Below are 23,063 nucleotides of genomic sequence, written 5' to 3' on the forward strand. Positions count from 1 at the left end.
CGTGGTGAAGACCATGGTGAGGCAGGCTGTCCCCCTGCAGCCCATGGAGGTTAATGGTGGAGCAGATATCCACCTGCAGCCCATGGCGGACCCCATGCCAGAGCAGGTGGATGCACCTGAAGGAGGCTGTGACCCCATGGGAAGCCCACACTGGAGCAGATTCCTGGCAGGACCTGTGGACCTGTGGAGAAAGAGGAGCCCACGCTGGAGCAGGTTTGCTAGCAGGACTTGTGACCCCGTGAAAAGGACCCACACAGGAGCAGTTGGTGAAGAACTGCAGGCGGTGGGAAGGACTCACATCGGAGAAGTTCATGGAGAACTGTCTCCCATGGGAGGCACCCCACACTGGAGCAGAGGAAGAGTGTGAGGAGAGTCCTCCCCCTGAGGAGGAAGGAACGGCAGGGACAACATGTGATGAACTGATTGCAACCCCCATTCCCTGTCCCCCTGTGCCTCTGGGGGGTAGAAGGAGGTAGAGAATTTGGGAGTAAAGTTGAGCCTGGGAAGAAGGGAGGGGTGGGGGGAAGGTGTTTTAAGATTTGGTTTTATTTCTCATTATCCTACTCTGATTTGATTGGTAATAAATTAAACAAATTTTCCCGAAGTTGAGTCTGCTATTCCAAAAATATGTCACCATTCCCTATAGCATAATTTATTTTACTCTTCCTGCATTGCCCAAGCCTCTAAATTTTCCCAGTTTGCTCTGTGTTATAACATAAACATTATTCTGGATGCATATCATTGGTTTTGGAGCTTACAGTAAAGATTTTAAAGCAAAGCAGTCTCCCAGGTATATTATGTTAAATTAGAATTTTCTAGAACTCCGCTCATTACATATTGTTCCAGAAAAACACAGGTATAGTTTAATGAACTATCGATCTCTCTGGTGTTACTATTTGTTCTGATTATACTCCATTGGGTGTTTGAACATATCCAGGCTTTACTAGTGTGTATTTGTAACAGTTATGTTAACTAACCTACAAAGTTGCTAATAGAGAGCTAAATTTGCCCAGACCATCTGCAGAATGTGGAGGATGAGCTCAAATAATTTAAAAATAGACTTAGAAGTTTAAATCCAACAACAAAGGTAAGGTTTTTATTCTCCTCCAATACCACCTCAGCCATCTATCTAAGAAGCTAGAAACAACTTTTGTGCGTACATCCCTAAAAACTGTGCAACATTTAGCTAACCATCACAAGAAAGAATAGATTTTTCATATTGGAAGACACCACGCTGACAAAAGATGGAAAGATGGTGGTTTTTTTAGGAAAAAAACAGACATTAACTAAATAGAAGTTACCAGATTACCGCTAACTAAAAGAAAGAGTATGATCCTTATCATTGAGGAGTTCAGGCTGCATGGTTTAACACAGTTTACTGCAGTTCACAAACTTTTTGGATCAGGTTCTTTCCTTTGTTTTTGTAATAATTTGACACTCAATCTATCAGATATATGGTGTCCTTCTCTGTGGTGTGCTTAGACTGCTGAACTCCCATTTACAGATTTACAAAATCTAAACATTGCTTTTGCCGGGTGAAACTTAATCATTCCCCAAAACATTGTATCCTAGCTTCTAACAGAGGTTCTTTGCACCCCTGAATTGCTTCCTGGGGCACAACCAGATAACTTCAGGAATGTCCACCCCATCACCCCCTCAATCCTTGTGTCCTGCATATGGAGTTACTTCCACAGGATGTAACTTTTCCAGCCCGGTTCCTTGCAGCTGACTCCCATAGTTACTTTACCTCAACTAGTACCCCTGGGATTGCCAAGGAAAGGAACAGGCAGCCCTGATCCAGTGTGGCTCCATCTGTACAACCTGCACTGTATAACCTGTGTAGCAGTGCAAATAAATGGGAGCAGTTTTGTACAGTAAAATAACTTGTGTTGAAAACCTGACATCCACAGTATATATGCATCAAGGTTTTTTGTTTTGGTTTGTTTTTTTGTTTTTTGTTTTGTGGCATAGCTCTAGCCTGGCTCCAGGGACGCCCATTTGCAGTTGGAGTGCATTGAGTGAGCTCCTGGAGCATATCTGCTATACAGGTTTTTCAGAGAGGAATCCAATTCAGGCACTCTGAGGTAGCTTGACACTATGAGCTGAAGCATAGTAAGTGGGATCAGCTGGGAGATTTGCTTCAAAAACATACTCAACACTAATACAAACTAGAGCACGTGTAGATCTGCCCTCTCAGATACACTGAAAATGAGACAGCAAAGGCAGAAGATCTAAGCTTGTTGCAGGACCCTGAAAGATCACAAGATTAAGACAAAACAGGAATCCAGTAGGAGGAAATAGTTTCAAGCTGATGTGGGTAGACATGGCGGCTCTATTTTTAAAGATAGGTTTTCTTGCTGATGCAGAAAAAAAGCATCTATGCTGTTGCAAGCCTTAATCCAACCCCACACATAATCTCAGTGCAGGTGTCTCTCTCCACCAAAGAATTAAACACAAATCATGTACCTCTAGCTGTTCTCCCCCAAAATATGCCAGTCACTTTATGCAGCGTAAGACATGTACATAAAATAATTGCTCTCATCGTTGTTGGCTGTTACTGCAGTTCTTACAGCTCTGCAGAATGCAGCTTGTAGTATCTTGAACCCTAAACCACATTTTAAACCCTGGCATCGCTGTACACCAGTTACCTAATTCTACTTGAAACTAAATATTATCCAGCATAACCCTGTAATAAGCAGGTTCTGTTCTCTGACTGTCAGCTTTGCACTATACACCAATAAATCAAAGTATCAAGTTTGTGATGACATCCTAATCCTTTCATCTCTGAACCTGTACCTGGTGTATGTATAAACCTTACTTTACTGCTGTTCTTAGCAACTATTCTGTAGCCTTTTTACTCAAGACCCCAAGAAACCCTTATTTTTAGTACTTCTTGATTTTGTAATGCTTAAGAAAACATTGACATTAATTCAAAAATTAAATACAGCTGATCTATTAATAATCACATCCACTTCTCCACTTAAAGACTCCCTGTTGATCACTAAATGAAGCAGTTTCTTCATCTGAAAGACTAAATTTTGTATGTCTTGAATCATTATGTTCACACTGCAGAGATCTGAAGACTCAAACCATGTTCATGCCACAGTCAGCAAGGAATGTGTGAGCACCCGGTCATATAGAAACTGTCCTAACTGTTGGACCCAGTCAGTGAGGTAGATTTGGACAGACCTCTGACTTCAGTTTCTACAGAAAGACCATTTCAGACTTTTCTTCGTCTAAAAGGTGGAAACATTCTAACTTTCAACTTACGTATTTGTGAGGGGGTACAAATATGTTTCCCATTCAGAACTGATTTACAGTACACAGCTATATTTAATAAATGCCCACCATTTAGTATGAAATTGTTATAACTTAAAATCCAATTTCAAAGAAAATATTATGCTTCATACTCTTTGGTAAACTGATCTGGCAACTTCAGAGAAAGAAGGTGAATCCCTGAAGCTGGCTACCATCACCTCAAAAGTCCTTTTGTTATGCTCCAGTGAAAGGCATAGATATAAGAAAATGAGCTATTGAAGATCCAGCACTGGCAATTATTAAAAAATCAAAGTGTAACCTGGAAGGTAGTTAAATAAGGGCTGATTCTGATCCTCATTTGGGGCCCTCAGAACACAGGGTCCACGGTATCTTCTCAAAATCTAGTAGTGAATTTATTATAGAAGATAAACACTTTCCCCTTGGCAGTGCATGCCTTTACATTCAGTGCTAATCACATGCTATATTCATCTCTACGGCACCATCATGTGCTTTTATTGCTGGGCAGAGTAATTGAACTCAATGACATTTTGCTTGTGAGTTGTGGGGGATTTTTTTGCACGTTTTCTTTGCTGGTTTCTTCTATTAGTTGCTACTGTCTTCTAGTGAACATGTAATTTACCCATAAGGGCAGTATTAGACAAGTGAGATGATTTATAAGGACTGTGTGAAGCTTTGTGCACAGCCAGAAACACAGGCAATTCAGGCTAAATGTAGTGTGTGAGTGTAAGAAAGTGTGTAATGCTTAGTGAAAGTTAGTGTTCAGACATTTCATGATAAACAAAGCAGAATCACCAGAGGAAATTATGACTCACAATAATTCTCTGCTGCTCCTTATTTACCTTTTTTTTTTAATTGGTATTTCCTTCAGGCAAAAATGAGTCAGATGGTGATGAAAACATTTGCCTTGGAATCTCCTCTTAAAGCCCACAGCCTAAATGTCAGAGCAGCTATAAAAACAAATCAAAGATTCACATCTCTAGCGATGCCTAGCATCTGTTGTTTTGTTACAACTCTTGCACTTATGAAATGCAATTAGAAGAAAATAATATGCTGTCCTGGATTTTCCCAGTATGATTACAGTATTAAAAATAACATAATTTGTTACATGTTTTTGATTACAATAGTTTTTCTTGTGTTAGTTTATTACTCGATAGATACATATATATACACGTACATAATGGAGTATAAGCTATTATTGACTAATCATATTATTATTTTTATTATTATTATTATTGCAGCTAGTGCAATAAACTAAGTGATATTTCAGATCACACTTGTAGCTGTGTTATGCTAGACAAAATATAAGCATGTTTGAAAACAGTGTATTTGTATATTTATGATATTTGTGGTTGTGTTATTTACATAAGTAAATGTAATAAATGTAAGCGTTTGCAGAATCCAGGCCTTCATAAGATACTAGTGTACCAGAAGTAGAGGATATGGATCCAGTCAAATATGCACATTTTTGACGTGTATATATAGCATTTTCTTGAATAATTCCATATACATACAGTATCAAATAAATCTATATTTCTTTCAGGCTGTCACTAATCATGCACATCTTTCTATTAGCAATATGATAAAGTTTTCTCCAAGTCTGTTAATAAACATAAAATTATTTTTGGGTTTCACATTTTAATGATAATCCTATCACCTCCACATCTGTTTATGTAAAGTATTACTGAGTGACTGGTGTTTAAACTGGCAGTTGACCAGTTCACCAGATGACAGAACTCAGCTATACGGAGAGAAATACTGCATTCAAGAATGTTAAGTCATTTGAAGAACATTAATTAACTCTGAGGTGCAATAACTCCTATAGGGTTGGGTTTTTTTTAATTTTAAGGTTCACATTCTGCTCTCATTTCCACAGGTGTCAGACAAGAGTGATCATACTGACTTCAGGAAATTTGCTTCACGTTTACAATCAGATCAAGATTGAATCTGTACCTTTATCTACCCAACTGTATGTCTATCTCCCTGTCTCTTGATCCTCCACCCCCCCCTCCACCCCCCGCATAGGTAGACAGATACAATTGCACTAACTAATATTTCAAGAAACCTTTGAAATAAATTTGTAAACATTGTAATACTATAAAATGTAAAATGAGGGGCTGTACTTTGTTAGAGAAGATTTTATCTGATATTTGTAATTTTAAAAAGGGGAGAAATATTTTAGAAGTATCATTGTAACCCACATGGTTAATACATTAAAGTTTCTGGGAAAGCAATTTGTAAATTGTTAGCAACTATGTTATACAGTTTAAAGTACCTTAGTTGATCAGACACTCAGTGGTTAGGTGTTCTAAAAATTTGTAAGAATTTAATCTTAGAGTTGGGCAGAAAACCCCCAGGAGAGACACTTAACATAACTTGGCCCTTTATAACATTATTATCCTGAGTATCTGGGTATTCTTCAGACATCAGTACTTATATGAAACCTGAAAAAAAAACCCTCCTTTTTATAGATGCAAAAGATCTCTTTCTTATGCAAGACATAGGGAAGACACAGATCTGCTGAACAGCATAAAAGAAAATAATGGATTAATTTACAGTACTGTTTCAGTTTAGAAGTGAGGTTTTTAATCCAGTCTCAGCCTCCACATTTGTCACATTTTGGATTACGTCATGGAGCAGTATGGAAGAGCACAAACTGGGTTCCTTTTGGACAAGACAAACCAAAAGCAGCACTTAGCCACTGCTGGGTCTTTCATCCACAGGAGCCTGCTAGAGCTAGTCCAAGGTAAAACTGCTGAAATGCCTGCAGAGGGTACGTCAAGTCCTCGGCGCCAGCCTTCCCACATTGCACATCTTCCCCTATGGCACTGCACTCTTTGTGAATGTTAAATTAACCAATGAATATAAGTGTCCTGCTGAGCATGTCGGTATGGATGGATAATTTACCAAAGCCTAAGGAAAGATGTATTGCCATAGAGGATGTGTGGGCTGCAGTATTCCACCTGGTTCCTCAGGTGTGAGCACACCAGGACTACATGCTAGATATCATCCAGTTCTTATTTCATATTATTTTCATGTGTTTTTAATGTATTCTCATTTTTTGTCACCAACTTCTTAACTTTGTAGTGAAAACAATTTAGATTACCAGGCACAAACAAAAAAACAAACAAACAAAAAAAGACAAACCCTGTTAAAATTCTGGAGATTCATATTTTTAAAGGCAACTTTTCAAAAATAATTTCCTGTTGTTTTGCAATGAACAGTGTCTCCCACCCTTCAGGCTTAATAGGTTTAGTTGAAAATGTCCCTTTTTGCTTGCCTTGCTGTTTGGGTCCCTTGCTGTGCTATCCTGACACATCTGTGCATCACACACTTGGGACATCCCCCAAGGCACACTTTTAAATGATGTACTTTCTCAAAGTGTGGTAAACTGTTCTGGGAAGAGACTTGCAAAGCCATGAGTATTTAATTGCTTGCTGGAGACGGGCTCTGTGCCAAAAGAGACCTTTGGTTCACTATTTAACGTCCCCAGAAGAACTGCTGGGGGTCAGTGTATTAAAGGGAGCCAGCCACCACCATGGAGCTTGGCCATCCTGGGGCTGTGTGTTTGAGAAGGCTGGAGGTGGAAGAAAAAGTTTTGCCGAGATGTGTAACAGTCAGATTTTTAATTCTAAAAATATGGGCTTTTATTTAAATGAGTCTTAAATAAACTAAAATGTTTAAAAAATGAATTGGTAATACTAGGTTAGCCTTCTTGCCTGGTGGTGAAAGCCTAACTGACCAGTGCTATGCATCTTCCAAACCAAAAGATATCTTCACCAGACCTTGCATGTCTAGCGCTTGGAAGGCAGTTATGTTTTTTTACACAAGAATAATAAATTATGGGGGAAATGGAAACTTTATCTTCAAACAAATTGTGAGTATAAAATTACCATCGTGAAACTAAGAAATGTACTGTTGGCAATGTTCTGAAATAGAAGCCTATTAAATTTCCACAATGTGAATAAAAGTTAGCTATAGATTGAATACAATTATATTGAAAGTAGCCAGTTTAGCAGTGGAAAGGGTGGACATAGGGCCAAATCACAGTGTTAGAGTGCTGGCTGTGGTGGCTTGAGGTGTCATCACTGTGGAGGAGAGAGCTGGTGGAGAGGTGATGAGTGCTCCTCACCCATGGCATCGTGGCACAGCTTGGAGCCTTGCTGGTTTCCACCAAAGTCACTGGGTGCTGCCATTGATAATGCTGTTAATATCTGAATGTCCTGCTTGTTCTTTTAGCCTTGACTAAAATCAGTGATTTCATTCAGTCCCCACTTTAACATGCTTCATAGCTTGATTAGCCATCCTTATGGATGTATTCAGTGCATGTTACAGAAAGACACAGAACACTCAGTTCAGGTATGTCCTTCATCAGCCTGCTGCACAGCCTTGGGCTTGTCACTTAGTTAAAACATGGTTGATTGTGCTCTGCTTGCTGACTGCAGTGGATGCTGCTAAGCTGAATTGCAGAGGTGTGTGCGGCACTTGGGTACCTCAGTGAGAGTGACTGTGTAAGTACAACAGAGCTGTCGGTCACTGGCTTACCAGACCCTTGAGCACAAGGTCTTGTTCAGACAAGAGTGTTTTACTCTGCGCTGAGCCTTCTTCACTTGAAAGGTTTGCGTTGCATCAACTTTTGCTTAAGGTTACTTACGTAATTAGGAAACCTGCCTCACAAATATCAGAGTGCTGTGCAGCATGTAATACTGCACACACTGTGGTGCGGCACCCCAGTATTTTAGCAATCATTTGTGTCAGTAAAACCTTGTCTGACAGTTCACTGAACTGTGGCTTGTTAAGAGGGTGGCAGTGCTAGCTTACATGCCATCCTAGTTCAGGCAGAAAGGGAGAGAAGTAGCTGGAGATAAACAAAATGGTGTGTTTTATTTAACGTTTTGTCTTCCGTTCTTCTTGCAGGGTTGCTAAAAATCCACTCAAATCAGTCTAGTCCACAGCAGGCTGTTCTGACAGTTCCCAGCCAGCTTAAACAGCTCGGTGTAAACACAGCTTCTGGAGGTGTTCAGACAATACTCATGCCTATGAACAAAGGTAAAGGGCAGAGGAGGATGACAGATGGTGTTTGAAAATCCCCTTTGGCACAGGGTAGCTCTTGGTCACTGTTGGCATACATGGTCCAAAGTTAGAGATAGAAGAAAATGTAGCAAGGAAATTCATCCCTAAACTTTGTGCTACAAACACTGTCTTGCTTCTGAACATGTTTATTTGTCAAAGTGTATGAAGTTTGATTTTTTTTTTTCTTTTTCTTTTCTTTGTTATGTTTTTTTTGTTTGTTTTGTTTTTGGTTTGGTTTGGTTTGGTTTTTTTGCTGTTCCTCTCCAGTGATACAGTCACTTTCTACCAGCAAAGTTTCAGCTGTTACAGCTGTCACAGCAGCAAGTACGGTTGTCCCTAGTCCCTCTACAGCATCCATCACTAAAGGTAACAAGAAATTTGTCAGTAAGATAAGTAGTAGAAATAAGCTGGTGCTGCTTTATGCAAGTGGCCCAACTATGAAAGCAGACCCTGTGACTGTGGGGTCTAACATATTTCCGTCGTTAGTAGGGTTTAAATCAAGTAAAAGTGGCATCTGGGGACTAGAAAATTAACAGTGACTTCCCCCTCAACAAATCCAAAAGTATAGGCAAGTACAGAGAGAAATGAGGATGTTCTAGAAAGCTACCGTAAGTACCTTAAACGTTCATTGTTTCAATCCGTCATTGCAGAAATGCATAGCATGTATTTAATCACAGTTACTGCTGTCCTCAGAATAGTGCCTGTGGTGAAATGCACTGGAGAATGCTTTCCAGCAGCACTAGATGTAGACAGCACGTGTGCGTGCGCACACACGCAGGGGAAAGATGTACATACAGTACTTCCCAGAATAATGCATAGGCCAGAGCTGAGATACTCAAAGTCCAGTTATTGCAGAACTGTCATGTGTCTCTCCCATCCCAGATGAATGACCAGACTGCCTGGCTGTTCTGGGTTGGGAACATCTCTGTCTCTCCTGCTCCTGTCTCACCAGAGTTCTGTCCTAGATGTGAGGAACTTCACTGATGTCAAAATCAATGATGTCTTCAAAAAAGTTCTCACTTTGAAATGTCATTTCTTGCTAAAGCTGTTAGTTTTCTGTACAGCTCTTTGGTTACAGGAAGGCCAACGTACATTTGCGGGCAGGTCAACTTAGATCAGGCAGTAATATGCAAAACATCAGCAATTGACTATGCAAATGCAAATTTTCTAAAAAGGATAAGATGTGAGCGTGTTGAGATTTGGAGGGGGAGGACACATGTTCTGGTGGCTTTCTTTCAGCAGAATTGAAGGCCAGATTTGTTCATGGTCAAGAATCAGAATGCAAAAAACAAATGAAGTGATGTTATGTAAGACCCTTAGTCTCACCGCAGACTCACAAGACATTCTTTATCAAGCTGACTGGTAGTTTTTGTCTCTTAAAATGTGTTCTGTTTCTTTGAAGTTAAGATGGAGCCTGATTCAACAGGACAAAACTGCAGTTCTGTGGGTACCCAAGAAGGCCAAGCAGCAGTAAAAACGGAAGAGAGCTCTGAACTTGGGAATTATGTTATCAAGTAATTGTCCGTTTCTCTATAAGGATTTCGGATCTTTGAAATACCAGGGGGAAGGAGAAGGTTCTAGGGATACGTGCAGTAGTGTTAAGTTTGACCTAGAAATACATTATAAAATCTTCTGTCCCATATGCTGCTGTATCAGTACTAATCCTGTTGGCTGGCGTTTGTTTCAGACAGTGTTGCAATATTTTCTTTGTAAATGGATTTGTATGCAGGGCTCATGAAAGGGGGAAAAAAATTACTTGAAAATTTGCAGTTGTTTTGGGGTTTGCTAAAACCTCTTTATCATCCACTGCTTGTATAATTCCCATTGCCACTGTGTATCGTTACTGAGGTCAAACTGCCCAGTGAAATGCAGGTCAAAAAAGGGGCATCTGAAATAAGTAGAACTGTCTCTATTCTTGCCTCTCTAGTCTTGTAAGGCTCATATACTTCTGTAATTACTTAGTATGAGGGCTGCGTTGGTTCAGAATTGGAATTAAATAATAAAGATCATTGGAGTATTTGTTCACTGGCTGTGAAATCCAGTGCCTTGTTTGTGATGCTTGCAAGTACTTGTTCGTGTTTTTTCACCAGAACTCAGTTTGCAGAATTTTTTCTGCGTATTTCTTATAATGTGTAGGATGTTTCTTCTCTAGATTCCTCCAGTGGCTGACTTTCCTGTCTCCATGTTTTGAAAAGTTTTGTTATTCCGACATATCCCTGCAGACATTACCCTGATGGAGAGTATGTGTAGGAGACAGGAATAAATCTTAAGTCACTACACACTGGAAATTATCTTAGTTATAAAATAACTAATGGAAAATACAGTTCTTGCCAGATAAATACAGTATGGCTGGTTAAAGTAAAATTTACCTAAACTCCCATAAGTACAAAGCTTCCCATGCAGTATCCCATGTTCCTGCTGGGACAGCCTGCACTAGTAAGTGCGTTGTATCCCTCAAAGTAGTGTTGCATATTGTGAGATGATGCAGTGATTTCTTCCAAGCCTGCCCAAAAAAGCCTGTCTTCAGTTTCTTCATCATGACAAATGCAGCTTCAGATGTGGACACTTCAGCAAGTGGAAGGGCTATTTGAAATACCTTCTCCAGATTGGGGCATAACAGTTTATCCTCATACTAATATTGCTATAATGCCTTGGGGCTAGGGACTTTAAACCATGCAGTGATTTTGAAACCTTTTGCATCTGATTCATTGCTTCCAACAGTATTCTTCATTGTGATTCTTTTTATCCCTTGCAGCATAGAATATTTGGAGAACATCCAGCAGCTTTTAACAGCAGTAGTGAAGAAGGTTCCATTAATTGCTGAAAAAAGTAAGCAGTAAATGAAAAGCCTTTGCTTTCTGTTTTCAGTGTATCAACAGAATGCCTTGCATACTCTGTAGCCACAAAAATTATTAAAAGGCAAATGAAATGAAGCCATTCTCTGAGAGCTTACTCCAGGGGTTATTCTAAAGATGCTTAGAATCAGGTTCTTCCAATAAAGCCAAGTATGTTGTCAGCAGTTACTAACTTTCACCTGGTTTTTGGTTAGAAATAGATTGTATTTCCTCATGTTAACGGCTGCAAGTAGGTCTTATTTTCCCTGGTTTGTCCTTAATAGATGTACTTTCTCCCCTCCCCAACCCCAATTTAATGCCAGGGTTTCAGAAATGCTTGCAAATATGGTAACATAGCTCAGCATTGGAATGTGTTTGTTGTTGGGGTGTTTGCTTTTTTTTTAAATGAAGGGTGGTAGTTTGCAGAGAAACCTTTTAATCTTTTATAGTACTTTATAATTACATACCTCTTACTCGGGTACATAGCTGAAAATGTATCAGCGTTCTCTGGTAACTAATGCACTTTGAACAAGTCCTGGAGACTGGGTAGGGCAGACCCTCTCAAGATAAGCACAGTGAGCGAAGTAGGAGTGGGCGGCACAGTAGAGCTTTCATTACATACAGCTCTCTGGCCTACAGTAGCATTCATGAATCCATTGCTTAGGATTCATATCCCCTCCTCATGTTTTTGCCAGGAAACCTGTTCACTGTTTCATTTTTATATTGCAGTTTGTTGGCAAAAAAAATGCTTTCCAAAGGAAGAGACTTTGACCAGTAAGACAGACTTACAGGTCTACTTCATTACAGTTTTGGGGGGAAGAAGAGGCTTAAAACAGCCCATAGCCACAGATGTCTGCATATCCTGACCAAGAGGGAAGCTGATTCTGCATTCAAAAACCAAAGTGTCTGCTGCACGTGTGTGTGCTGTGCTCAGAGAGAGCACAGCATTTGTAAGAATTACAGTCCTTGATCCTATGAGCATGAAACACGTTTCCCTCTTCTTCTCCACTAAATAACATCAAAACCAGAATTTATCTTACTTCACATAGTAAAATTTAATACTGTTTTTGGCTTTGTGTTTTCTAGGTGAAGATGCAAGCTCTTTTTGTGCCAGTTCAGTGGAACAGTATTATAGCTGGAATATTGGGAAGAGGAGGGCAGCCGAGGTAATCCTCTCCTGTGTTTCATAAGCAGTCATTAGGGACACAAGAAGGATTTCTGAATTATGGAACCTTCCTTGTTGTTGGCTGACTTGTTTTATGAAGCAGTCTGTCGCATTTTGAACGGAAGTATTCCTTACTGCAAGATGCACTGATTTGTGTCCAGGTAGTGATCCAGTTTATTGTTCAGAGACTTTCTCAAGCAGAAGGGTCTCTAAAGGTCATTTTTCAGTTGGTTCAAAGTAAGATGTTCTTGAAGCGTTTCCAAAATCAGAATTTTTGCAAACTGTCCTTTAGCACTTTATCCTCATCACTCCTCAGTGGCATATTACGGTCATGGGAATTTTAACCAAAATACTTTGTGCATCTTTTCATGGGATTTTGTCTGCTTTCTGTAGGAAGAGAATTGAGGGATCTTATATAAGCAATGCTCATGCTGAAATAGATTGTCAGTTCACTGAAGATAAATATTTCGGTTAATCTGGACTTTTTTGTGTTGTGATTGTTATGTTTCCCCCTGTTTCTTCATAGTTTTGTCATCTTGCTATGGAGTTTTACAGGGAAGATGTTAAAACTGATTAGACCCTCTGCTGTTGCCAACTTAAATGATTAAAGAGTTTAATGAAAATTCTGAGCAGCATATTTTGCTCTAGTGGATTTCTTGCACTATGCCATCTTAGGTGTTGCCTGGGAGATGAGACAGTTCAAGTCAAGACAAATGTGTCTGGGCCCCTGTAAATGTGTGTCCCTTTTTCTTGAGGTTTTGTTCGGATGAGAAAGCAGAGTTTAAATGACCTGCCTTCAGCTGCCTAATATCAAGATTAGGACCATCTTCCACATTTGTTTTTCCTTGTCATTCTGACTTCTGAGAAAATCATGTTCCTTTTGTTTTCCTTGCAACCTGGGTTATTGTTCTGGGCCATAGTCTATCCGTAAACATTTTAGCCAGTGTGATGAGCTTTCCCTTTGGTTTGTCACAGTGGCAACGAGCAATGACAGTGAGAAAGATCCTACAAGAAATCATAGAGAAGCACCCCAGGTTTCACAACGTTACACCCCTGAAAACAAAGCACGTGGTGCACTGGTGTCGATGCCATGGCTATACTCCACCTGACCCAGAGACCTTGCGGAATGATGAGGACTCGATTGAAGACGTGCTGACACAGATAGACAGTGAGCCAGGTGAGTATGGGGGGATGGAAAGCTGCTTTTTGCCAAAGACGCTGTTTGTTAAATGGCTCAAGACTGTGTGTATGTACACACATGTGCTGCTTCTTCAGGAGAAGGGGATTCTTTCTTTCTTTGTTTTTTAACTTGATTCACTCTGGAATAACAGAAGTTGGAGATCTTAAGGGCAAGCCTACAAGTGAGGCTCGTCCCTACCAGTCCTGATGTTCTCTAGGGCCTCTTTTGGGTTTTATTGTGCTTTGGTGCCTTTGGAGGCCCAGTGTAGATAAATTTTATGAGAGATGATTCTTGCCCCACGGTGTAATCATTTATAAATGGGCACACAAAAAAAGCATAGGAAGTAATGACAGTTCTGCCCTTGGTTAAGCTTGGCCTCTGTTAAAAGACTTACTGTGCAAACAGTGTGAATGAGTTCAGGTACAAAAAAAACCGCCAAAACTGGCAGCGGCAGTGTGGAGCTCAGTGAGGGTTAATTTAGCTCCAAAAGTGAAGTGAATTGGCCTGTGTGAAGCTTCACGTTGTGTTATTACAGCTGCTACGTTACTGTACTAGGCATAGCTCTGGGATCTCCACAGTCCATTTTAGTATGTATTAAACATACATCTTTAATTTCATCCATTCTTCACAGTTAAGCTCCCTTGTTTCACCTTCAGATAATCCCTTTCCCAAAACAATGTTTTTCTGTTCTGATCATACAGGGATTTAAGGTATTTCACGGAAGTGTATGGATTTGATTATTCTTTGCTAAGTCTGGCCCTGCATTGCAGTTGTTGAAGGTGGAAAGGAAGCCTACAGCCACCTTTTAATATTTGTATCTAAATAACTAGATTTGTGTTTGTCTTTGAAGAAAAGAATCTGTTTATTGCGTAGCTTTTCACTGAAGGTTTTACTGGCTCATGTCGAGCATGCAGAGAAGAGGTTACCCTTTTGTAATTCCACTGCGAATCTGTCTTCTGATTTTTCTTAAAAAGCATGATAATACTTTTCATAATGTACAAGATGATTTAGTGCTACATGGTGCCTACATAGTAAAAACTCCATTTCTCCAAGAAAGTTGAAGAGCATCAGACTGCTTTGCCAGTTGTCAAAAAACTTCTGTGAGAATGTTTAGGAGACTCACATTAGCCTAGTTTTGTTTGACATGCAGTCTTCTTGATTGGTGTAGGGGCAGATGAGGGAGAGGACCATGAGTGTCATGAAGATATAATTAGAAGGCTCTCAGTGACTGTTTGCGTTTCTGTTCATCCTTATGGTTGGTAGGAACTACAAAAATAACTTCCAATTACCTTAATTTCTTACCATATTTTGAGTGTGCATCTGTTTATAAACAGCTTTCCATAACATATCATGTGTTTAATTGATTGCTTCTTTTTCAGAATGCCCTTCATCTTACAGCAGTGGTGAGGAGCTGTGCCGAAAACTAGAGGAACTACAGCAATTTCTGAAACGAGAACCAGAACACGAAGAGGAAGTAGACATTCTCAACTTTAGCGAGCCATTAAAAATAAACATTAAGAAAGAACAGGAGGAGAAACAAGAGGAGATGAAGTTCTACTTGGCTTCCTTGCCTGCATCAGAGTTTGTGAGGGACACTGCAGAGAAGGTAATAAGTGAATCAAATAATGATTCACAAAAAGGTCCAGATTAACTAAAAATAAGTGAATCATAAACTTTTGCCTGTTGGAAAAGGACCTGGGGGTGTTGGTCAACAGCTGGCTGAACGTGAGCCGGTAGTGTGCCCAGGCAGCCAAGAAGGCCAATGGCATCCTGGCCTGTATCAGAAATAGTGTGGCCAGCAGGAGTAGGGAAGTGATCGTGCCCCTGTACTTGGCACTGGTGAGGCCGCACCTCGAATACTGTGTTCAGTTTTGGGCCCCTCACTACAAGAAGGACGTCGAGGTGTTAGAGCATGTCCAGAGAAGGGCAACGAGGCTGGTGAGGGGTCTGGAGAACAAGTCTTATGAGGAGCGGCTGAGGGAACTGGGGTTGTTTAGCCTGGAGAAAAGGAGGCCGAGGGGAGACCTTCTCTCGCCCTCTACAACTACCTGAAAGGAGGTTGTAGCGAGGTGGGTGTCGGTCTCTTCTCCCAAGTAACTGGCGAAAGGACGAGAGGAAATGGCCTCAAGTTGTGCCAGGGGAGGTTTAGATTGGATGTGAGGAAAAACATCTTTACTGAAAGAGTGGTTAAACATTGGACCAGGCTGCCCAGGGAAGTGGTTGAGTCACCATCCCTGGAGGTATTGAAAAGACGTGTAGATGCGGCACTTAGGGACATGGTTTAGTGGGCATGGTGGTGTTGGGTTGACGGTTGGACTCAATGATCTTAGAGGTCTTTTCCAACCTTAATGATTCTATGATTCTAAAGCTAATAAGAATTTCTGTTAAGCTAGTTGTGGTCTTACATTTATTTAGTTGCCTGCTTTTCATCTCTATGGGCCTCTGGATGCTTTATGAAAGTTTTTATAAATGCCCTGGAAAAATTGGACCTTCTGACTCATGACACTCAGCTGGCCAGTGCTGGCAGGAGTAAGTGAAGCATGCCAGCCAGGAGATCGTTTCAGAGGAGCTGTGTTGCAGGGCTTAGCACCAGAAAAATCATCCTGGAAGGCTAGAAGCAAGGGGAAATGAGGGAAGAGGAGCACTAGCATTGAATTCTTCCTGTCCCATCACATGAAAGATTTGGGCTCATTGCTTGGAGCAGTGCTGTTTAATAGCAGCTCCTGAAAAGAAGTTGCGGTAAAGCTAAGACCACAGCAAACTTCTCTACTGCTTGGGTTTCTTCCCCCTATTCAAATTAGGGTAAAAGAAAGGGAGAGGGGGGTCTTCTTTCACAGCAGCAGGAAGGAAAGAGAGGAGACTGACTCTGCTTGTAGGAAGGAGTGCTCGCCATTGTACCAGCAGAGACAGGAGCAGCGTGAGGCGTTTGCATGCAGCAGTTGCGGGAGAAAGAAAGGATCTCTGTCTCCACCTCAAATGCTGCCATCAAGGGACAAAACTTTGGTTCTGCAGTGTATCTAGTCTCTTCCTATGTAGGTGGCAAGGGCACAGGCATGATGAGAGTGTGACTGGGGGATGAAACACTCTTGATGCAGAACTTTTGTGCCAGGAGTTAAAGCGGTTTCAGTTGCCATAGTTAGGTGCAGGGGAGATTATGAATAGATGGATTGAATATATGTACAGTTTTAAAATGGAGCTTCCATTCTCAGTCCAAAGATACCCAATGCAGCATGGTTTCTGTGTGGACTTTCTGAAACAAAAATTAAAACCTGCTTTTGTTTCTTCTGTGTTTTAGAGGCATTTCTGCAGGCTGTTCTAATGGTCAAGCTTCATTTTCTCTGGATTTTTTTTTTAATGAAGCCTGAGATTACGCTGCCTGAAAGTTCTCAGTATCTGCTTGCTTGTTTTTTAACTATCCTTTGTAATAGATGGTTTCTGTTATCTCATTCTCATCTCATCTGTAGCAAAATGTGGGTTGTGTTATTTGATGTATTAACTTTTTTCTCTCTTTCCTATTTTATAGATAGGGATTTCTTTTCAGCCTGCTGAGGTACAAAAAAATGTTTATGCATCAGTAATAGAAGATATGATTTTAAAGGTAAGAAATTACTTCACATTAAGAACTTTTCTGTAACTGTATTAACCCAGTAATGTAGAAAAAAAGATTTAATATCCTTTTTAATATGCATTTATCAAATCAGGAAATGCAGAGTCTGATGTCTATCTTTGTGCATGTATAGAAGGATATATAACTTCCAAAGAGTGTCATATACTTCTGTGTGTGTTTCCAGCTTTCTAACTGATTTGTTGGCTTGGACACAGAATAGTGATTTGCAGATTCTCACCTCCAGCAAGATACTGACTCATTCTGTAACTTTGAAAGTACCCCTTACTTTGTCCCACCCTTCAGAACCGGGGACATGGGGGAGGAATCTGCCAGAGTTCTTTAAGACTTGATTATTTTATAAGAGGTTAGCTATTTTTTCCTAAATACTGTTGAGTTCCTTTTTGCCTGGGTTGTCTCTACTGGGAGACTGCTGAGTTCCTGCAGACAGCAGCAATTCTGCCTTGTACGAGAAACCATTTACCTATCATAATGAATTTTAGAAAAACAGAGACCGTTTCTTACCAAAGCTTTGAACAGCATGGAATTGAAGTTCTTGGGTTTGGACTGAAGGCTAACACAGATTATTTTTAGCAGTGCTCTGCTGTGTTTCAAGCCAAAGACAATTTTTGGGGTTGTTTATACAGACTGCTGCTTATCGGAAGATCAGTTTTACAAAAGCTAATTAATTCCGGGTCACACATGCACATGCATGCATACTTCTGCTGTGCTCTCTGTTACTTATCATAGTTGAACTCAGATACAGATACATCAACTTGTAGACGCAGATTGTAACCATCAGATTGCTCCATTACAATTGTAGAGTTAATGCCAGCTTTCCTGACTGAACGTCCCAGAAACCTCTGCTCTAGTCTTGATACAGGCACAGAAAGCCAAAAGCCTTAATTAGCTTTTGACTGAACCGTGATTAAGCCAAGTGTGTAGGGCATACGGCTGCCATCTGCTTGCTGTCGAGGCTGGGATGTTTTTGTGAAAGCGTCTTAACATAAGCCTGGTGACCACAGGGGATGGCTAACAAGCATATACTGGCTCCCAGGAGAATATCTGGAATCTGCCGTGTACAAAACAACTTCTGGTGTGTGAGAGGCAGGGCCCTAAAATGCTCTTTGAGGCACAGGCTCTGGAACATTGGATCCACCCTGCTGTGCACATACTGCTCTGTAGGTCCAGAGGGAAACCAGACTGGGCAGTTGCAGTCTGAGCTCTGTGCATCTATAGGTCTCTTTCTTTCTGTAAAATATACTCAGTTCTTATTACTGTGCCAGTAAAACTCACCTGGGCATCTTGAACAGCCCCCTGCTGTACGAATACAGGATTGAAGTGAGCCAGAATTTCAACTGCTCTTACACTGATACTTGAGCGAATAGCATGTTCCTTTCCCCTTTTCATAATGCTGTCTCCTAATGTTGTCTTTTGTCACAGGCCACCGAACAGCTTATGAGTGATATCCTACGGCAAGCACTGGCTGTGGCATGCCAGACAGCTCCTCACAACAGGTAGAGCAGCTTGTTTCCTCTTAGACCACTTATGCGAGCACTAAGGGCTGAACTGCTTGAGGAATTTAGTCAGATTAGCTCAGACCATGTGACTGAGAGAATTCATGAACTATATTCTGGGAAGATCCAAGCCTTAGGAGGGGGTTTGTCATCTTTTAGCTCCATAGTGGCAAAGGAGTAATAACAGACAACATTAAAACCTGAGGCAGGATTCTCTGGTTTCTATCACCTGTTTCTACAGAGCCATGTTGGAAGAACCTTCTCACTCTTGTCCATCTCAGGTTACCTTGTAGACAATTTATCCATAGCCAGACAGAACTTAAACAACCTAAATAATCTCTTCTTTATTTTACTGATATACTCTTTTCTGGCTCAGATACTGAGTGATTTTTATGGTAACAGTTAGGCCACATTTTGTTTTCTGTTCAGCACCATGATTTGGAATAGCTTGAAATTGAAAAGAAAAAAAAAAAAACACCACTATGAGAAAATGCTTAGTTTAAATATTTACTTGTATGCAATATATAAATATTTATAATATATATTAAATATATATATATGTTATATATAAAAATATACACACATAGTCTGTGCTATAGAAGTTCAAGAATTAATACTTCAGCACTTGATTTTCCTGTCCCAGTGCCCAAGATGTTTCCCCCAGTCATTTGAGAGTGACTTTTTTGTGCTGTGACATTTTAATGCTTTTCCTGTGTTGCTGTAACACCTGCTCTTTTATCCCTTTTTTTGACTGATCTTTTTTCTTCTTTTTTTTTTTCACCCTGTTAGTAAATTTATTGACTTGCTGCTTTATGGACACGTGTCTTTTTATGTATTATAATAGCATCTCTGATGCATTCCCTGCAGGACTCCAAGAGAGATCACAGTGATGAATATTCACAAAGCCATCTGTAGTATTCCATTTCTTGACTTCCTCACAAACAAACATATGAAGATACTAAATGAGGAACAATGAAATAGAGCAGAGAAGATGCTACAGGAAAGGTGGATTTATGACTGAAGTTGGGTAGACAAATCCAGTATTTCTGTAGGACACTCTTATATACATTTATAACATTGGGCTACTAGATTGTTACCTCCAATTAAAGATGCACCTTAATGCAACAAAATGATGCTCTGTTCCAAATCAAGTTGTTAAATGTCAGTGTTTACTTGGTAAGTGTATGTTCAGTGGCTGAACAAACATTGTCAGTTTGCATCGAATTGCTAGCTGTGAGAGACTCCACAGGCCTAGTCCCTCTGAGACAGCTGTATTGATGAGATTGAACTTTTTTTTTTAAGAAAAGAAATTATGGTTTTTTGATGCAGTCTACATACGAGTTGATTTCCCCATGCAGTGGGCAGAACAGTTGCTTTGGTACTCTGAACATGAGAAAAGTCAAAGGCAGCTTTTAAAGGTGGGTTATTTGAGTAGATGGGTGGGTTGGTTGGTTAGGTTTGGGTGTAGGGGAGCAGAAGGCTGATGGCTGCAATAAATCCTGCCAGTCCTGCTTGAGCATGATGTATGTGACGGAGGACACAGCTGGGTAGGCTTATCATTAGCTTATTCAGCTAATTGTCACCTAACCAAATTCCTTGCCTCTCTAGAGGAGGTGTCAAATGTCACCTTTCTTAGTCACCTCAGAAAGGGTAGACTGGCACATGCTCAGTCAAGATGAAGAACCCATGGTCAGGCTTGGTAAGATTTGACTGACCACTTGTCCTGCATGGGAAAGGGGAGGAGCAAGGACTGTATTCAGTGTTTGTGGGCTTGGACTGGCTGAAACCCTTTGCTTGCCCAGCGAGTGGCTCCCCGAGCTGCCAGAAGGTTTGGAGTGTGCTGGAGGGCAGGTGACCAGCTGTGTTGTACAAGTCTTAATGTTTTGACAGCATTCACTAATGATCAGCTTGGATTGTGAAGTGCTGTGGGAGCAGCACCACTTTGGCTTAAGTTCTGCTCAACACAGAGAGGCCTGATAGGATAAAAAAAAGAGATTTGCTGCTTGTGGGGAGCTCCTCTGATGTCTTGACTGCAGGAAGAAGTTCTGCTACTAACCCCAGCACTTACCTGTCTCAGGAACATCACTGGTGTAGGAGACATGTCTGCAGCCTGGCTATCAACACCTCGCTGAAGAAGGCTTCGCTGGCAACATCCTGACCACCCCACATCCACCACCCCTTTGTCCTGCCCCATGGGTGCTTGCTGGTAGCATGAATAAGCCATTGTAAAGTTGGTGGGACTCCTGTTGGACTGTCATGCTTTCAGAGTGCTTGTTTTGTGAGGCAGTGCTTTCATGTGGGTGGAGGTGGAGCATGGGTCAAACAGCCAGAACCTCCAATGCACTGATCTCAGCTGGGTCTCTGATCTGCTGCATGGCCTTTGATTTAATCACTCTGTGCCTCAGTTTCCCCATCTCTGAGCATGGGGAGCAGGATACCTACCTCACAGGGGTGTACTGAGGCCTCGCTCTTGTTGGTGCCGTGCTTTGACAATACAAAGCCTTTTATAAACATTAAACTACAATTATCTTTCCTGGCCTGGGGTAGGAACAGAAATCTTCAAAATGTTATCTTTTGGTGCTTTTTTTGGGGCTAGAAGACAGGTGATGGTAACTCCAGTAGTGTGCAGGAACTGTGGAAGATGGTTCAGTTTAGAGGGTGGTTTCAGGCTTCCAAGGAGAGTAACATAGGTTTGATGCGGTTCTTAAACTGAAGAAGGTACTATGTACCTCAAATGAGATACTGCCTGTCTTCTCCACCTTAAATAAAACTAGGGTCTGCAGATAAGCCCCCCTCAGTTCATCAGAGCTAACAGGGAGTTATAGTTCGCTTGAATAAGAATGGCAGAACCTGGCCCTTGAGTCTAGGAAATGGGACCAATGGATGAAATCCAAACAGCACTCAGAGAAGGACTTAAATGCCCCCTAGAAAGGGCGTTTCACATGCTCTAGATTCAAAAGATAATCCTGGCTTGTTCGGGTGAGTGGAGTGCAGGATTGCCTGCACAAGTAAGTGCACAGCTTAGCCCTGACATTAGTTTTTCAGCTGAGGTCAGTGTGAAGGAGTCGAGCAGTGATGATTATGTTTGAGCTCAGTGTTGAGAGTCAGGAGGAATCCAGGTAGTTGGGGAACTGCAGGCCCCACACTTTGTTTGTAGGCTGTAGTGAACTCAAAGTCCATACTGCTTTCAGGCATCCCTGTAAACAGCTTTTACAAAAGAGAAGGGCATTTTCAAGATATCTGTCACTATCGCTATGACAGCCTGCAGGTTGTGTGGGAACAGCCTTTTGGGCAAACTCAGTCATGCTATGATCTTCTGCAATGACACATGCATTTCCAGCCCCCGTCTCTTGTGGGCTTAGTTTCTGGGATTTTGATACGCCCAGAGCAGCTCTTGAGGGTGCAGAAGCTCATCTTTGGGCATCTGTTTGCAAATTGTGGCTTCCTCGCCTGTGTCCTGCTTTTCTGTGAGGAATGGAGTTTCAGAATGAGTCCTGAACCTGGCCCTGAAGCAGGCAGGTAAATGCCCCTTGTTCTTAATGGGGTTCTTGCAGTGGAGATCTATTGCTACATTTCTGAGCAATCACAGGTTATTCTCCTAGGAGATGCTATATTAATAATATATAAAGTTTGCTGAAGAAAAATAAAATCTGTTAAAAGCAGATAGAAAATAACACATTTGTTTAGTCCTTCAGATGTAGGAAACATTTGCAACAAGTTCTTTGAATTTTGAAAAGTGGCGGGAGAAAAATTTGTTGGCAAGAAGTTCCTGTAGGAATTGCTTGGAGATAAGTTAGAGGTTGTGGAATTTCATGCACCCGTTCAGGTGTGTGTGGGACGCTACAGATGATACGGTGTGTTGAAATGTTACGGTATATTTCTCTGGCTTTCTAAAGAGTCTTGATACAAGTTAAAGATCTCTTTACAAATATTGCGCCTATTTGTAATGCTGAGTGTTAAGTCCTTCATGTTATCTGTATTATACTGTATAATTGTGTAAGATACGTATGTTTACAATAAATTCTTTTATTAGCTGTGATAGGATTGTCTTGACTGTCACGTGTCACTCAAAGAAGTTTCTCCAAATCCACAGACTTTTGTGTGCTCTGTATATTCAGAATGTTTTAGTTAGTTCTGGATAAAAATTGGTAGTTGTGGAATTGATCTGAAGGAAAAGGTAATTTTTCCCTTTTCTAGTTATTTTAAAAAGCTCTTGGTTTTGGAGGTTGGGGGAAGGGAAGCCAGGAGCTCAGCAAGCTTAGCTTCTCCAACTTTTCATTCTCCAGAGCAGCCTGTTTAAACAGCAAGTAATAGGTTTGTGTGGAAGATTGAAAAGCATGGTGGATTGACGTTGGTCGGCTGCCAGATGCCCACCCAGCTGCTCTCTCACTCCCCTTCAGCAGAACAGGGGGAG

The 23,063-nt window shown here is 41.0% G+C and overlaps 1 protein-coding gene across 1 annotated transcript; it reads left to right on the forward strand.

The window, feature by feature from the left end:
• The first annotated feature begins 8,196 nt into the window (after nucleotides 1–8,196).
• On the forward strand, nucleotides 8,197–22,685 carry LOC103926304 (YEATS domain-containing protein 2-like). The gene is made up of 11 exons (XM_009335165.1): nucleotides 8,197–8,325; nucleotides 8,617–8,715; nucleotides 9,752–9,863; nucleotides 11,105–11,178; nucleotides 12,270–12,349; nucleotides 13,324–13,525; nucleotides 14,908–15,134; nucleotides 17,052–17,126; nucleotides 18,576–18,649; nucleotides 19,517–19,654; nucleotides 20,727–22,685. The coding sequence occupies exons 1-10, from the start codon at nucleotides 8,310–8,312 to the stop codon at nucleotides 19,623–19,625; spliced, it is 1,068 nt and encodes a 355-aa protein (XP_009333440.1). The 5' UTR covers nucleotides 8,197–8,309; the 3' UTR covers nucleotides 19,626–19,654; nucleotides 20,727–22,685.
• Nucleotides 22,686–23,063: the final 378 nt, after the last annotated feature.

The sequence above is a fragment of the Pygoscelis adeliae genome, unplaced genomic scaffold (genome assembly GCF_000699105.1).
Source record: "Pygoscelis adeliae isolate BGI_AS28 unplaced genomic scaffold, ASM69910v1 Scaffold21, whole genome shotgun sequence".
NCBI classification, from domain to species: Eukaryota; Metazoa; Chordata; class Aves; order Sphenisciformes; family Spheniscidae; genus Pygoscelis; species Pygoscelis adeliae.